Source organism: Castanea sativa, chromosome 10 (assembly GCF_040712315.1).
Source record: "Castanea sativa cultivar Marrone di Chiusa Pesio chromosome 10, ASM4071231v1".
In the NCBI taxonomy this organism is placed as follows: Eukaryota; Viridiplantae; Streptophyta; class Magnoliopsida; order Fagales; family Fagaceae; genus Castanea; species Castanea sativa.
Window position 1 is genome coordinate 5654351 of NC_134022.1, and position 17655 is coordinate 5672005.

General features: G+C 35.3%; 1 protein-coding gene, 1 long non-coding RNA gene and 1 other non-coding gene across 3 annotated transcripts; 1 reads left to right on the top strand and 2 right to left on the bottom strand.

The window, feature by feature from the left end:
- LOC142612939 (uncharacterized) lies at window positions 1-4050 on the bottom strand. The gene is made up of 2 exons (XR_012840206.1): window positions 3749-4050; window positions 1-479 (listed from the first exon to the last, which is right to left on the bottom strand). It is a non-coding gene; the product is annotated as an uncharacterized LOC142612939 (long non-coding RNA).
- Window positions 4051-12531: 8481 nt separating this feature from the next.
- LOC142614352 (small nucleolar RNA snoR118) lies at window positions 12532-12612 on the top strand. Its single transcript, XR_012840427.1, has one exon. It is a non-coding gene; the product is annotated as a small nucleolar RNA snoR118 (small nucleolar RNA).
- A 2796-nt stretch (window positions 12613-15408) lies between these two features.
- LOC142611919 (uncharacterized) lies at window positions 15409-16549 on the bottom strand. The gene is made up of 3 exons (XM_075784071.1): window positions 16301-16549; window positions 15971-16123; window positions 15409-15889 (listed from the first exon to the last, which is right to left on the bottom strand). Exons 1-3 carry the CDS (start codon window positions 16547-16549, stop codon window positions 15575-15577), a joined length of 717 nt encoding a protein of 238 aa, XP_075640186.1. The 3' UTR covers window positions 15409-15574.
- Window positions 16550-17655: the final 1106 nt, after the last annotated feature.

A 17655-nucleotide genomic window follows, 5' to 3' on the forward strand; every position in this document is an offset into this window, starting at 1 on the left:
AAACTCAAAATCCAAGCTTAAGCTTATGCCTCAAATGCTCTGCTATAATAATTACTTCTTGATTGCAAATTAGTGATATTTAATGCTATGTTTGAAATGACACGGTCCAAAACAAAAATATTTAGTCTAGTGAAGATAGCAAAGAAAATAAATACAAGTATTGTGATTGTAAGTCATAGAATGCTGGACAACACCATCTTCTTCCTCCTAATTATCAAGGTGGCATCCAATCAGAGAGAAGCTCTCTGGAATGCAAGAGGTAAACTCCAATCAGTGTTGGTGGTCTCTCGGCATTCGCATCCACAGTCCTCTTAGTTGTTGAAGCTTAGTGGGTTGAATTTTGTATGCCATGTAGACCATCAAAATAATGATGGCAAAAAAGCAGACAACATACGGATTGTAATAATATCTCCAGAGACTGAGTTCGCTGGGCTCAGCCTCAAAAGGCTGTGAAATAACGACATCATCCATGTCAAAATCTGAAAAAAGAATATTAAAATTTCATTAAAACTTGTTTATATGATATGATCATTTGCTTGAACTATAGAGATATTCAAATTGAACTATCAATTGACACCAACATATGTATATTAGCACTTTGATGTTGCTCTCACATTTTTATCTATGCTAGTTACATTTGTAATGAAATTTATAAAGGTAAAGGATACTGATTCGACCCATTTGGTTGAATACTACCAGAGCTGTACATAATGTTGGCATTGAATTTCACACACACACACACACACACACTTGACATGCTGCAGTCTATAAACCATTATGATTAATTTTTCAGAACATAAACATGTTACATATGTGCAAGTGCCCTCTTTATGTCCCACAGATTTAGGTGTATAATCGAGCCGGGCTTTTCCAAGTAGTGACTGTTCAAGCTTGGCTTGACAAGAAAGATAAATGTTCAAGCTAGGCTCAAGCTTAAAAACAATGTTTGAACTCCAACTTATCAAAAAGTCTAAAATCTGGAGCTCGGTTTGGCTCAGCTTGATTCATAAGTTAAGCTGAGCTCAACCTCAATATCAAGCTTTTGAGCTTAAGATCCAACACAAGTACATTGTCAAGCCTTTGGCTCAAACACCTTTGAATTGGAATTGACATCCCAATTTTCCAACTACACTGTCTAATACTTTTATACATCATTGAATTTATAACAAATAATATAATTTCATAGACCCACAAATGAAACAATTTCACAATATACCGAATTTGGAATTCTACTAAATCAAAAGCAGAATACTATGCAACTATTCACAAACTTCAGAGAATGGCGACATTGCAATTTTCAGATAACAGGATCTTAGATTCACGGTATAATTTCCATATATAGAGCCTCAATTTTTTTTGATAAGCCATATATAGAGCCTCAATGAAAATAAATTTTCCAGGAACTATTTTATAAGGAAACAAAAAAGGTCTAAAATGACTCAGCTACAGCACAAAAGGCATTATATATGGAACCAAATAGAGAGAAATTAAAGTAAGGTAACGAATAATGGAAATGTAGAAATATAAAAGAGAGACCAAAGTGAGAGAGAGCAAGAGAGATTGCCAATACAAGTATAGAACCCTTCGATTACAAGGTGGGCACCGGAGTCTAAACCCTCTTCACTAGCATGAAGCTCCTCCAAATTCAGGACTTGTTCGTTGACCAAAAGAGAGAAAAAATGAGGCTTCTTTTTAGGAAGCTTCGGTCTTCTCATAATATATATTTGTTCCCAATTCTTCAAGTTCTTTTAGTCTCATTGTTTCACTTGTAGGAGCGAAAAATATAGAGTTGGATGATTGGTTTTTGTGTAGGATGTTGTGCTTGAAACCAATCCCCACCAAGAAAAATGGGGTCCACTACTTCTATATGCTGTTGAAAGGAAGAAGAAGAAGAGTGTCCCTGAAGTCGTGGTATTTGTCACATCAATCTAGTACAATCTGATCTTCAAAGGCCACTTAGAGGTCTGATTCCAAAAGAGCAGTAGATTCTCTTGCCTTCGGAATCAGATTGTTTTGGTGGCAGAAGATACTGGTCTGGCCTTATATGCCTAGTAATGCTGAATTTCTGTTTATTCCTTATGTTCTCTTTGGTAATGGAAAATAACTTGCAGATGTAACAGAATATGGTGTTGAGGGACTTGTACAATTCAAATGAAAGAATTTGGAAGATGGAAGAAATGTAAGACAATCAAAAGCTTATTCTTGAATTTAACATAATCTGCTTTCATTGTTTCTAGCCTTGTAACTGGGTCTGAAATTTGATAGCAGGAAATATGTGTAGCAAACTCCTGGTTTGGAGTACTGTTGGTTGTTCACCTAATGACAATGCTGACTTTGTTGAAGGCTGACTCGTTAATGATCCCCAAGGACCTTACCGGTTCTGGTATAAGCCTTGTATCTTCAGGTTTATATTTATCCATATCGATTTCATGTTTGCCCTTCAATTCTTTGTGGAGCCAATTCCCATTAGATATTCTATATGTTGACTAATCAATTGTCATCTAAATGTCTACAACTAGATTACATCATTGCAAGAGGGATGCTGTTGATTTGTTACTTAAGGCAGCAGGCTACCTGGAGTTTTGTGTCAGAGATGCTCTGGTTCATATACCACCAGATACAAGTATGATAACATATTCCAGAGCTTTGGACTCCTTTATGCACCTAGTTTAGTCTAGAGGGATGGGAAAAGGATAATGGGCAGTGGGTAGTGGTCCAAGTGAGCCATGTCACTATTAAAATATGTTTAATAGGTTTATAATCAAGCTTAACAAGCTAAGCTTGACTTGTTTTGTATCAAGCTCTATTATTCATGAGTTTGTTCATGAACAATTTTTTTTTTGCTTGGGTTCAGCTTGTTTATTAAAAAAACCTCTAACTAAGGCTCCAGATTGAGTTGTTTAAGAACAGCTTGGTTTGTTTATAGCCCTACTTTTTCCTCCCCTTTCTTTGTTCATCTCACCTCACTCTCTAGCTCTCTCATCTCGGTTTTTCTCTCTCTTCTCTTTGTAGTGGTTTTTAGACTCGGACCATTCATTGAATCGTAAAAAGGAGAGGTTCAATATTTTTGATATCGAACTGTGATGGCAGCATAATTAATTTAATAATTATTTTTAAAATATATAAATAAAAACATTAAAAAAATAATTAAAAAATTAACTAAAATAGTTTAATTCAATATAGAGATCTATTTTTCAAATATTTTTTATATCATAACTTTCACAAGTCAAATAAGAAATGTCAAATCCTAAGCAAACATAGGTATGAATTACTCAATCAATCCATAAAAGACTAAACAAAAACATTCTTAAATAAAAAACAAATTCAACATTTAATTCATCACCAAACATTCACTAGCAACTGTAATCCAAAATGCTTTCAACATTCCACAGCCAACATAAATGAACAGAGCAGCAAATATATCATCCTGTGTATGAAATTTAATATATACCAACCAGTCAAACACTCAGACCTCAAATTAACAAACTAATATACACAGAGTCACAGACCCATCAAGGAACAAACTAATCAAGCTTAATTGTCTAAACTTAAAAGAATCACTACTTCATACAATTTCTGAAATTCACCAATTTTTTACAACAGACCCATCACCCCAAATATCCAAATACACAGTTGACAAAATGACAGTCCACACACACACACACACACACACATATATATATATATATATATATTCACAAACACATCTCAAGATTCACAACTTTTACATGTAAAAGATTTATCTTACCTAATCAATGAAATCAAGCCAGAACAGAGGAGTGCGGTGACCGACTAGGGAGAGAGGCAGAGATGAGAGTGAGGCAACTGAGGTGAACTTGAGAGAGAGTCTGTTTGGCTAGAAATTTCTGATATATAGTTATTTATTGAGTGTCGTGGTAATACGTGCCTCAAAGAATATTTCACAAATACATATTGTGGTATTTAAATAAAAACTAAAAACTGTTGGTTAAATCCGGGTACCAATATGGGCCTATTTGATTTTGCTGATTTAAATTGTTACTAATTATAAGATACAAATTACTTCAGTCCAAATTTTAAATCAATCAATTTCATATTTTTATATACTTGTTGTTGCATGCCCAAAATATTTTTGGTTTTTGATTCAAAATAATTTTGCAAAATTTGGGGATTCTATTTTTTTTTTAATAAATAGTCAAGTATTCCTAGATAAACTTTGATTCTACTGGGAAATTTCTGTGTAATACAAATATGGTACTGATTTATACAATAAAGCAAAAATTGCAATTGAGGTTGGGCACAGTTGATCATATAAACAAATCAGGTTTTTTTTTCTTTTTTTTCCCCTTCACTGAGGCATTAAGGTTTTGGTTTTGGTTTTGGTTTTGAGGTCTTAAGGTTATTTGAAGTAATGACTATATGTCCCCTGTTTTCTTGTTAACATAAAATATTAGCCTTTGCTATCCAAAAGTTCATATATCTTTGTAAGAAAAGGTTTTGAAGCTTTCTATGATGTATTCAAGCCATATATCTTGAAGACAATCAGGCTAGCATTTACTGTATGAACCAAGAGTAAGGGTGTCCAAGACCAAGACCAACAGAATAAGTCAAAATCTTCTGTCCCACTTTTTCTCCTCCACTCTATACTCCACCAATAAAAATTTGCCACGTGTTCACCTAATTAATTAAATAGTACTATTAGTTAATAACGATAGCATTAATAAGTCAATAATGATAGTATTTAATTAATTAGGTGAACACGTGGCAAGTTTTTATTGGTGGAGTATAGAGTGGAGCAGGAAAAGTGGGACAGAAGATTTGGACTCCAACAGAATTGGCTGACTTGCTATCAAACAACCCGAACTCTAACCAATATGATGAGCACGGCAGTTGGCAGAGGTTCTAGAATGTCGAGATTCAATAAAGTCAGTTCAAGTGACAAGTGACCGAGTTTGAAACTTGAAGGACCTGATCAGTCTAATATTCCACAATTTTCTAGCAAGTTGTTTGCCCAAATTGTCTATTTCAATCAAAATTCGAAAAGTTTTAACTCTCTCTCTCTCTCTCTTGATATAAGGAGATCTTGGCCAGGTTCAGCAAAATCTACTCTCTTGCCACAAACTCGACTCTGACCAACACCCACCTGACATCCAATAAGACCTAATCCCTCTGATCCAATGACCCTTCTCGGTAAGCAGTGGGTTGATCTCATCTTCCCCCACCAGAAGTGATCAGGTCAAGTCCGAGTTGGGCACAAACCCGACTTGGACTGACCGATGAACACCCCTAACCAAGAGATTGCAATACCTTGTATTTATTCTTATCTTGATATTGGTTTTAGAATATAATTAAATATGATATTTTTTTTAGTTGGTAATAAAATTTAATTTTTTTTGAGAAAGTATTGACGCAAGAGAGGAAAGATAAACAAGAAAAGAATTTGATCCAAGAATGAACAAAATTCTATTGAAATGTCGATTACAAGGCCATAATTTAATAATAAAATATTAATAACTAGTTCTACTTCTAATAAAATATAAACATTCATGTGTTCTCATATTTCAAATATACACTTTGATCACAAGAGGGAAAAAAAGCCTTGCATGTGTTCCCTTGTTCTCTGAGCCAAAATTCCACAATGCTCACACTTACTACAACGCCCCACAATGATGCCTCTTCAAGGGCAGTCCTAAGAAGTTGAAAATCTCCAAGGGTACCATTATTTTTATAGTTACAAACAGCCTAAAAGTATTCCATAACAACCACCTTTGATAATAGAACTGCACAATCCTTTGATAATAGTCTTGTTCTCTTTGGAAGCAATAAAATGTTAAGGCAAAGTAGATCAGATTTTTTTTTGGTTGGCATTGCATTTGAATATAGAGTAGAGTTTGCCAAATCATATTAAACTTTGTGTCTTGTATTGTTTTTCTTCTATTATTTTGCATGTTTTTCACAATAAATTGGTTCTAGCGTTTCCACTATCACAAAAAATTGGTAACAAAGCTATTGGTTTGGGATCCTAGGGATTTCAAGCACAAAGTTTGAAGTAAAGCCCTTTAGCTTCAACAAAATAAATACCAAGAACAAAACCAAAATTGATGGTTAATAACTGAGTTAAGAAGGGGAAGTTAAAACTAAGTGCTTTAAATTTTCCTCCAGCCAAAAGCAGGACTTTGTCCATAATCCAAAATAAAATTTACAGTTGGAAAGAAGAAGCTGCTTCTTTCATGCATTTAAGTTGATCTACATCCATTAAGCCTCCTATCAACAATAGGTTTTAAATGTAGTTTTCCATATAAACCAGCATTATATTGTTGTGTCTGAATATGAAAGATTCTTCTTAATACAGGGTCATACTGATGGCCACATGGCACTGCTTCATATGAGTACTCACTCATTGATTGTCGGTGATCATTGTGTTGGGTAAGATTCTTAAGATAACTACTCTACCATATTATGGCATCTTTACATGTAATCTGATTGGCAAAATTTTGTAAACAGGACTACGCTCTATTATTATCCAGATTTCTTAATTATATTTAAGAAGAAATGGCTAGAGGTAGAAACACAACAGTTTGGTGTGTCCTGGCAACCATGTTAAGACCTTCACTTTCTAGAGGTTTTTGAGAAAAAGAAGGGGGCAGGGGGTTGGCTCATGGACTAACAACTTAAGCTACCAAATAAAATGATTGAAATTTTTTGAGATTGCAGTCTGACTTCCAAATTAAATGAGTACAACTATATGTTTATACATTGTAGAGTTTTTAAGCTGAATTGTTTAAATTCGTGTTGGCACATGTCTGATGAAGTGAGTTTTTTTTCAGCTAATTTACTATTTTGTTTGATTTAGTACAAGGTGAAATATTGTAACAAGATTTTAGAACCTCCAAATGCATACAGTGCTAATTCTATACCACATATTTAAGATCCAATCATTACCATGATACAAGCATTCGTTTAAGATGATTAGAAATACTTCTTCCACGTCTGCGTGAAGCAGTTGGGGGAATGGGGGGGGGGGGGGGGGTGGTGGTTAGTGTGTGGAGAAAACTGATTAGTTTCTCTGTTATATCCCAATGCACACTTTCCAATAAGTCAATTTGAATGCTATTCAGAGAACCACTCTTTCAATTGAGTCAAGTTCTCATAGAAGTCTAACTTCCCAATTTTTTGACCATCCGATAAACCTGTTTGCTTAATATTGTCATGCAAGTTCGTAGAAGCATTTCATCAAACACATAATTTTCATTACAAAACCACAAACGAAAATAGAAATAGAAAATAAAGACAAAGTCAAAACAAATCATTGAAAATACTATGAAACAAAAACCACAAAGAAATCAAATGAATCCTAAACAAAACCCACACACAAATCAGAGGAAACCCAAACAAACCCACAGAAAAAAATGAAACCCATAGAAAACCCTAAAGCTTTTATGATTCATATTTAGTAGAAAGAGTAGTAGAAAGAGAGAAATAGAGTTGAGAAAGACAAAGCGAGAAAGGTTTTTTGAATCACTGACTCCAGAGAACAGAGGAAGAGAGTGCGTTTGCTGAGAATAGAGCACGACGGTGAGATTAGGGATCGAGTTGTGTGGCACAGAGCACGGCGGCGAGTTAGGGATCGAGAGGAAGTTGAGAGTGAGCTAAGAGTTAGGGTTGGTTTTTTTTTGGTATTTATAGCTGCCCCTAGACCTGTGTTTTATAAAACGCAGCTTCGTACATGTTTAAGCCGCGTTGTTCAAAAACGCAGCTCTATACATGTTTAAGCTGCGTTGAATGAAACGCAGCTCTTAACATGTTTACGCTGCGTTTGAGAAACGCAGCTTTGATAAAGATGGAAAAAAAAAAAAATTCCCAGGACGGGTCTATAGCCGCGTTTTTAAAACGCGGCTTTAGCCCTACCCAGAAAGATGCTCTATAGCCGCGTTTGGTAAACGTGGCTATAGGTCCAGTGCTGGACACACACTCCTTCACACAAAAAACGCAGTTACAGAACGATACTACTTGGAATATATCAAGGGAGTTAATCTTGTACTAGAGGTTGTACCAGTTTAACTAGTGAAACGATATATTTCAATACTGGTGTACCGTTTTGGATTTATCGTTAATTTTTATATTTATAAATATATGTGTGTATTATAATAAATATAAAAGTTTACCATAAAACAATTTAAAACAAATTATTCATGATTTTAGACTTTAATATCAATTAAAAGAAAAAGAAAAAACACAAAAAAAAAATAGAAAACTTAATTGTTCATTGCATACTAAAAAAACAAATAATGCTAATAAGTTAATGCAAATAAGTTACCATTCAGCCCTTACAAAAATTCAAAAATTACAAAACTAAAAAAAAAAAAAAAAAAAAAAAACTTTTTTCTATACTGCCGATATTGTCTGAAATTGGCCGATACGACCGGTACATGACCGGTACGGCCGGTACGTAACTGGTACGGCCGGTATTTAAATCGGTACGAAATGTTAATGTTTCAATACCGGTACACATACCGGTACGGTATCGACTACACTAAAATATATAATATTCGGTGGTTTACTAAAAGATTAAGAGTTTTCAATTCTTATTGTAATATGAAATAGTAGTCATGTCGCTTATACTTTGGCAGAGGAGGTGTTAATTGTAACTCCTAGATTTGTGTAGAAGATTGTCCTAACTTCCTTTTGCCTTGTCTGTGTTGGAGTACATTTTTTTACACCTAATATTATTTAAATAACACCTATTTATTATTGGGCATGCCTAAATATTTTCTGACTATTACTATGCTAGCCCACAACCTTTCTCCTCTCTATCACAAAACTGGGCTATAAATGCAAAACACTATGGGACCTCATATTTTCTCATAAAAGCCCAAATTATTTAATGAGTGAGATAAAATCTAATCCTTTCTAAGGCCCAAGAATTTTATACCTAGCAAATATTCGAAAAAACCCATGATACAAATTCATGGCAATACTATCTTTTCCAATGAGATTCAGCCCCATGATCAAAGCCTATGATTCAAACCCATAGCAAAGTATTCATAAAAATAAAAAAATAAAAAACCCAATTCCCACTAGCAATATCAAAAGCCCAATTTCCATTGGCAATATCAAAAGCTCAATCTTCATTGGTAATATCAAAAGTCCAGTTTCCACTGCCAATATTCAAAGCCCATTTTTCATTGGCACTATTTTATCAAAGAACCCAAGATTATTAACGCTTGGCAAAGAAAAAAAATATCATGGTGTAATCATTGCTTATTGCTATGGCAATCACCTTATAAAAACTCATTGGGAGTTATCTTGAAGATTATGATCTCATGTTATAAACCCATGAAGTGCACGACCATCATTTGTGTCACAACATCAACACTCATGGTAAATATTCAAACCCACAAGCTCAACATTTAAATTATGATGCAGTTCTTAGAAACCACGCGCATTATTTACAATGCAGAATTCATGGTAAATGATTTACAAAGGCATTTTGAAGCTTGTCCAATTGTTTCAAATATTACAACTAATTGCCCAAAGGCCCATTGCAAGTATCCATGAAAAAACCCAAAATATTTACTAATAAAAGTCCATGAGGAATAAAAACCTATGGCAAACATGTGTTGCTAATGTCCCTTTTTGTAAGATGCACACAACTCGCCCCAAAGGAACCAGCCCATGTAAGCAAGCTCAATCCAAATGACCCCAGTAAGAGGCAGAGGATTGAGAGTAGACAACCAGCCCTTGTTCATCCCTAGCCAAAAAACAACTAAAGACCCTTACAAGAGAACCAAGCCTTTGAGGATGAAATAGGGGTTGTCCCATTAGTTTTCTGTCACCCTCTACCTGACGTGAATAATGCTCAAGGGCTGTCATATCAGCTGAAGTCTAAAGGATGATGGAACTCTATCATCTTCCTCGAGACTATACCTCCAGCGGAAGGGGAGCTAAAACCAAATTGCCCAAACCTCAACAAATTAGTGCTATAAATGTTAAAAAAACGATCAAGACATGATTCATGTGCCAAACCCATGAATCCTAGAGGGGAAAAATTAGGAACATATGGTTTGGAGGGCATAAATGGATCTCCAGCGGAACCTTCTGAAGTGGACTTAGAGTTTGACACCTGACTTGGGGTGTTGAATCCTACTTCTTGAGGTCCAAATCTCAGTTGCAACATTATGATTCATTCTTGATACACACCTTAATCCCACTATTTAAGCTCAAACCCAAAAATCCAACCATTTAATGCAAAACACTCCAAAATCCCATCATTACCCAAAGAAGCAAGGTGGCCCCTAAAGTAAATCTCCTACTTCTGAACAAAATCCTAGAAAGATTAACCTTGATTCACTACCTTTAATCAGTCTTACAATTTTGGATTCTTGTTAATTAATGTTTCTCTAAAGCTCCATTATAAAAGCATAGGTACCTCTGCGCACAAAAAGATAGCTACCCCCCTCTAAGACTTGGGATTCATTTGCCATTTTTGCTAGTGGTTTAGCTCTCCTTAAGCTCACCACTCATTATCTTTAGCCCACACTCATCTAATCCCAGATATTCTTTTCCCCCCTTTACACAATCACAGCTCATAAATGTCTTCCAACTAGTCACAAACAACCCACTACTCACAAAAAGCTTTAATCTTAGTATTAATCATATCTCACTCACTCACTCAAAACAGCCCACATTCACCTCGTTCATGCCTTATAAACACACACTCACCAACATCTTAGTTTAATACTTGCTGCACTGATTTGGGATCTCTCTCTCCCTTCACACCATGCCAATTAATCATTTTCTTCTTCCTATGGAACCTTTAATTTTTACTTTTTATTTTACTGTCGAAGGATATGATGTATTTATAACGATCAAACTCTTCCCTCACATTGATGAAATGATGGCCGAAAGTACAATAAATTCCTTTTAAGCGAGACATACAAGGACCCCCCCGGAGCTAACAATTTTCCTAATCTAATTATTGATTGCTGGACTGTGTAATTTCACCCTTACCGTTGGACAATTTATCTTTCTAGACTTAAGCGTAACTTCACCCTTACCACTGGAGAATTTATTTCCCTTGAACTATCAGAACATGACCACTAATGTACTAACTAAGTATTGTAAAGTATTTCAATTGGGCTTTTGTTGCTGTTTTGTTAAGTGCAACCTTTGTTTTTCTTGCTTGGATAGGCTTGTCATCACACCGAAAGCCTTTGGGTGCCATCTCAAGAGCCCATAGTTGAGTTTCGGCTTGGTTTCCCAACATTTTATTTAGAGACATCAATTTCCCTCTCAATAGCCTATTACATGATATGAATGAATTTAATGCTTTTGTTTATTTTATTTTATTTTAAAAAAAAAATTGGGGAAGAGGATTTGAGTATGGTTCTTTTTACTAGAGTTGAAATAATATTACTAAAAACTTAAATAACTAACTAAATAAATAAATTTGTAGTTTCATTTTGAGTTTGTCTAAAGCCTTACCAAATTTCACAATGGTTGAAGTGGTGACTTGTAATTAAATTATAATAGATATGAATATATGATGTTAAAGATGATTTGATCTAGGCAAAAATATTACTTTAGCCTCTACATTTTAGAGTCATAGTCAATTTAGACCATTCATTTTGTTCAATGTTATTTTTAAATTGCAACCAATTTGATCGTTAACTTATTAATAGAAAATACATAAATGACAAACAATTTATACGGTTGGCACATAAGTTTTAAGTGTGCCTAATATTATAATAATAAAAATATAGAGACCAAATTGATTGTGAGTTGAAAATTAATTGTGAACTCAAAATCTAGAAATCAAATTGATTGTAAAATGAAAATAACATGGAACAAATTAACTGCTACAACAATGTAATGACAAAATTAACTATAACCCCAAAATTTAGTAACCGAACAGTATTTTAACCTTTGATTTTAAAGTGATATTATAAATGCTAGTGCCACAAGCCCACAATGATTGCCTTGAGATGGGTTGAGAGCCAGCCCATGTGAACACAAATCAGTGGGCTTTCTTACTTTGTAACAGACCAAGGAAGGCCCAAATATTCAAACAAAGCCTATTCGGGAAAGCAAGGATTTTTTTTTTTTTTTTGTGGGTAAAATTATCCACTATAAAATCCAGGAACCATCTTCAGTCTTCAATTTGCTTTCATTTCCTGTGTCTCTGTATTATAATTATTGTTTGGTAGAATAGTCCTTAGTTTTTTGCCCAATGATGTGCACCAAAATTTTATTGAGCGGTTAGGCATGGCTTTTCAATTCATTATCAGATCTTTACTCAACACCACCTTTCACTACCACCACAACCACAACCACCTTCTACTCTTCTTTTATCATATATATATATATATACACACACACACAAATTTTATTTTCTATGGTGGTGGTTTGTAAAGGCTTTTGATGAATGCCCATTGCCTTAAAAAAAAAACAACCGTGGATGATCATTCAAAGCTATGAGATCTGAGGGCTTTTTATTTTTTATTTTTATTTTCATTTACATGCATTTCTTATATCTGGGTTTTTGTTTTTGTTGTGAATGATGATAAATGCACTGGGCTCTGAGCAGTTTTTATTTATTGATGGAATTGCAGACTAGAAAGCTGTTTCTGATACTCCATATATATTGTTGGGTCAAAGTTTAGTGCTTTGAAAATACCCACATGTACCCAAGTAATTTATCTCTATCTGTATATGTCCAATGATTAAAAACTCAATTGACTTTCTTCACCAGCCTTTACTATGTTTTCTCTGTTGTCATCATCATTATTATGAGATATGGCTATAGCTATGACTATGAGATATGGGGGATTTATCTCAGTAGTACCCTTATCCTGTTTTATTAGAAATCTAATGTTTGAATTCTTGAACTGCTAGATGGTGATTAGAAGTACACTATTTGACTCAGTCAATTCTAACTTATAAGTTTGTAAAACCTTTATTGCTCCCTTGTTCTTTAATTCCTTTTGGTTGTAAGTGGTGCTTTTGGTTCCTAGTCATTTTCCAATTAGAATTTTTTTTCAAATGGTGAAAGTATTTCATACATGCTTTCTTATTGTTATTTCATTTAAACTGTGGCATGTTATAATAGTAAAAAAAGAATTTTGACAATAAACTTTGGTCACAGTCACACACCTGTCTTAAGATTGACATTAATTTTAGGCATTTTGGTTCCTTTTCTAAAATGCATGTGGCTCTTGCTTGGCTATGGTTATAGTAGGTAATTTCTGATTCCTTTTCAATTTCTTCCATTTCTCTATATATTTTAGATTACCTAGTTTTTTCTCCTAGTATTCTTCAATTGATGAGGTCACTTATTTGATTTCTTTAACCCTTAATTACATTGAAAAAGCATTGAAGCCGTTTCATCTGCCCAATGATGAATTCAAATTACTCTGTGACAGTTATTTTGATTTTCGTTTTGAACCCCCATCGACGCATCTAGTGAGCCCACCAGCATGTGTTCTAGGCTACTAGTGGCTGTTGGCTGTTGGCTGTTGGTTGTGGTTGTGGTGGTGGTGGTGGTTGTTGTTGTTATTGTTGTTGTTGTTTTTGTTTTGAAATGTGGGAAGGCTCTTAATGAAAATCATAAGCTTCACTGTTCGCGCATACATGATCTGAGGGCTGCAGCAGCTTCTTCCCCTGTAACCAACTTTTTTTCCTCCTTAAAATTGTTGTATTTTTGTCTATTTAAATTTCTTATTTACTCCATTTAGCATTAAAAGTTTAAACTTGTGTTTCACATTGAGGTCTCTGATGGTTAATAGGAGTCTTAGGCATGGTCGTATTATCTTTGTTCAATGGGTTTTTATTTTGACAAGGTTCTATGTTAAGTGTATCTTTGTTCAGTGGGTTTTCTAACTCATAAGTTTTAGTCAAGATTCTTTAATAAGTCTCCATGTGAATTTTGTCTCTGGCTCTCATATCATTATATATTCTATAAACTTGGGAAATATTATTTGTCAGACTTTAAGTGGACCATATGATTATGCATCTCCATTTCCTGATTCTTTCATGTACAGGTTAAATGTTAATTTACATTAGGCAATGTGAATTTAATTTTTTAGACCGTATTTACTTGATTGCAGATTTGTAGTAGCCTTGGATTTTTCATTAACAAAATGTTTGAATTATGTTTTCTTTTCACTGTATTGTTACCAAATTATCTTAATGTGTTGAGTTAAACAAGTATATATATTTTCGTTTTTCCCTTTAATGCTTGATTCCTGTCAGTTTGTTTTACTTTATTTGCAACTTAATAATTTTGATTTCCTAAACTAGTTATTTGGATGGTTTGACTATACTATCCTTTTATATTCGTCAGTTTTTGGCATGCTACATTTCTATACTGCACTATGATGGACTTCTGAACTGTATTTATCGGTTGCATGGTTTCAATTTATCGATAGCCTTTGTGCGCCACCACCCTGTCTTCGCCATTATGTGGTTGTGTGTGTATGAGGGTATGTATTTGTGTATCCTTGGTGGTGTGCAGAGTCTTCTACAACTGCTTATATGATTAACTCCAATTAACTCAATATAATCTTATGGCCATGCTCATTATATCAGCCACACAAATTCACCTTAGCAAATATCTATATAGGGAAATATTTTCTACTAAATCATTGGTCCTACCTCAAATTTTACTCTTACTAGTGCATTACTTGATTTTCATAACCTATGAAAAGGCTGTTTTAGATGACTTCCACATTGACAAGTCTAACTCCTAAAAAATGCATACCTTTGTGATTCTGCTTTCCATCTATTACCATCAATCATAAAGTGATCTCAAAAAAAAAAAAAAAAGTGATATCAAAAAGATCATAATTATAACAAAGTTAACAATTAACATGTTGAACAATATATTTGTCAATAGCTATAAATATTATAAAATTAATGCTTATATTACTAACCATACCTTATAATCCTTGCTACCTTCAAAGAGCTATTGAAATATTAATGACATTAAAATTGGAAATTATTAACATTCAGATAACTTGCAGAATATAAGATAGTATAGCAATTTTCCATGTTAGTGTTGCATTGCAATCTAAGCAATCTTATGCCAGTGTGCAGTTTAAGGAAAGTCTTACAACAGAAAACAGCCTCTATATTTTCTTCATTATGCCGGCCTTCATTCTAAAGAAAGTTATGGAACAAAAGACAGTGTCTATATCTCTTCATAGGTGATCAACTAAAGTTTGTGGCACAGTGCCACAAAGGCAACCTTAGGAACCCACATAAAAGCCACTAACCAATTAAGCAGCATTGCAAGCAGTACAGTTACATTCTTCTCTCTCTCTCTCTCTCTCTCTTTGGTGTATTTTTTTGGGTTGGGGGGGGGGGGGGTGGTGGTAAGGTTGGGTGTTGACAATGTCTTAGACACCACATCTAACTCAGAAAGAAACAGCAAAACTGAATAAAGATACAGTTTTCAGGTTCATGGAAACTTCTTTTTAATCGTTTGAGTTTTAACAGCCAAATAGAAACTAAATAAACAATTCGAATTAGATTTCATGGTATCTCAATTAGGTAGATAAGCAGTCCACTCAATGCCATAACAGTATATAGCTATAAACTATACCAAGAAGGAAATATTACATACTTCATACTCCAATGTAATTGATTTATCATTATAGCCAGCAAGCTGGGATTGCGAAGGATGCTCCCATTTCTGGGGTTCCTCAACCAACGCTCTAGAATTCCCAACCTGGACCTTTTGATCTGAACATGATCCAGCTTCAATTACTGGGTTTCCACTATTCATTTCAGAATCATCTTTCACAGATCCGGCATGGATATTCACATCCTGCATCTGACCACCAACCCTGAATGTTGTCACTTTTTTTAATGATGATTCCGTCTGTTCCTCAGAGCAATCAGAAGGCTCTCCCTGAAAATAAACACATAAATTTCAAATCCATTATCGTGAAAAAATTGATTTGCCAACTAATGAAGAATCTAAAAGACACACCTTCAGCGAGCTAGCACCGCCAAAGACATCTCTTATGGAAGAAATTTCTGATTGATTTGATCTGCTTGAAAAATCTGCTACTGCTTGTGAAGATTCTCTGTTTGGCCTCCAAGGATGATTAGTGGTCACTTTGATCATTAATAGCCTTTCTATCTGCAGGAGAACCATCAATTAAAGCTGAAGTACACGATAAATTCTTCATGTCACCAGCACTAGTTTTTGTGTCGTCTGATCTACTGATGCGCGATATGTTATCCCCAAGGCCCTCTAATTCTTTCTGCTTCTGTAGATGATTTGAGTATGTTTGAGGATAAACTATTTGTGGTTTACAAGCATCTCAATGTTTTCTGAAACGTCCATAGACCTTAAAGCAGCTTTACTCTCTATGTTTTCAGAGAATGAATCACGACCCGAACATGCACTAAAAACGTTACTCATCTCACTGCTTGCGTGCTGTCCACCGTTGCATCCACTACTTGCTGAAGGAGGTAACAGTTCAGCATCACTAATATAGCTCCCAAGTGCTGCCTTTTCCTTACATGTGGTTTCATCTGAAAATTCATCGGCCTTTGTGTCCATTAGTGATGCCACTTGTTCAAGATGCATACAGGATGAGTACGGGGCGGCGGAGGAGAAAATAGTAAAATAGGCATAAGTTTCTAATTATATAATTAGTTGTTACGGTTTGCAAACTATATCTTTTACTAGCATCTCGAGTCTAAGAGACTCGATTTTGGGCATAAAAATCGAGTTTTTGAGAGTCGATTTTTAATATTTGATGTGGCAATTTTTCCTACGTGGAGTCTACCTGGAAATCGAGTCTCTAACACTCGATTTACCAGCCAAAACATTTTCAGATCTAAGTTCTGTTCCCTAAAATACACAATCACCAAAACCCACCTATCTCAAATCAAAATCCATCCACCACCGATCACAACTGAGCATAACCCATAAAAAAAAATAAAAAAAAAAAACCAACGTCCCCAGGTCCGGGCGACCCAGGCCGATCGCCCAAGTCGCGCGACCCAGGTCCGCGTGCCCAGGTAGCGCGGCCTGGGTCGGGTGACCCTAGTCGCCTAGGCAGCGCGCCCAGGCTGCGCGGACCTGCGCCTGCGCGACCCAGGTCCGTGCGACCCAGGCCGCGCTACCTGGGCGCGCGGACCTGGGTCGCGCGACTTGGGCGAGCGGCCTGGGTCGCCCGGACCTAGGTCGCCTGGACTTGGGTCGCACTATCTGGGCGCGGCGGCGAGTCTGTGGCAGCGTGGAGGAGGAAGAAATGAGCCATGGAGAGGAAGTGAGGAAGAAAGAAGCAAAGGGAGAGCTCAGATGTGAAACGGAGAAAAATAAAGAGATATAAGATGTAAATCGAGTCTCTAAGACTCGATTTCCAACTAGATGCCACATGGAAAATATGTCACATTAGATGAAATTAGACCATAAAAATCGACCCTCAAAAACTCGATTTATAGACCCAAAATCGAGTCTCTTAGGCTCGAGATGCTAGTAAAAAATATAGTTTCCAAACCGTAACAACTAATTATATAGTTAGAAAGTTATGCCTATTTTACTATTTTCTCCGGCGGCGGACACGTTGCATTTACTGCATCCTTCCCCCTTTTGAAATCTACTTTTTGGGTAGTTGCATGTCCTGGATTCTTCTCCCATTTGAAATGTACAGCTTGAGA

What these genes read in the sequence shown, in the direction of transcription:
- LOC142611919 (XM_075784071.1), bottom strand. Translation starts at nt 16,549, where the DNA reads ATGGACACAAAGGCCGATGAATTTTCAGATGAAACCACATGTAAGGAA. An exon ending in CAGAAAACATTGAGATGCTT is followed by an intron (nt 16,124 to 16,300) that starts GTAAACCACAAA and finishes GTTCTCCTGCAG; the next exon opens with ATAGAAAGGCTATTAATGAT. An exon ending in GCGGTGCTAGCTCGCTGAAG is followed by an intron (nt 15,890 to 15,970) that starts GTGTGTCTTTTA and finishes GTTTATTTTCAG; the next exon opens with GGAGAGCCTTCTGATTGCTC.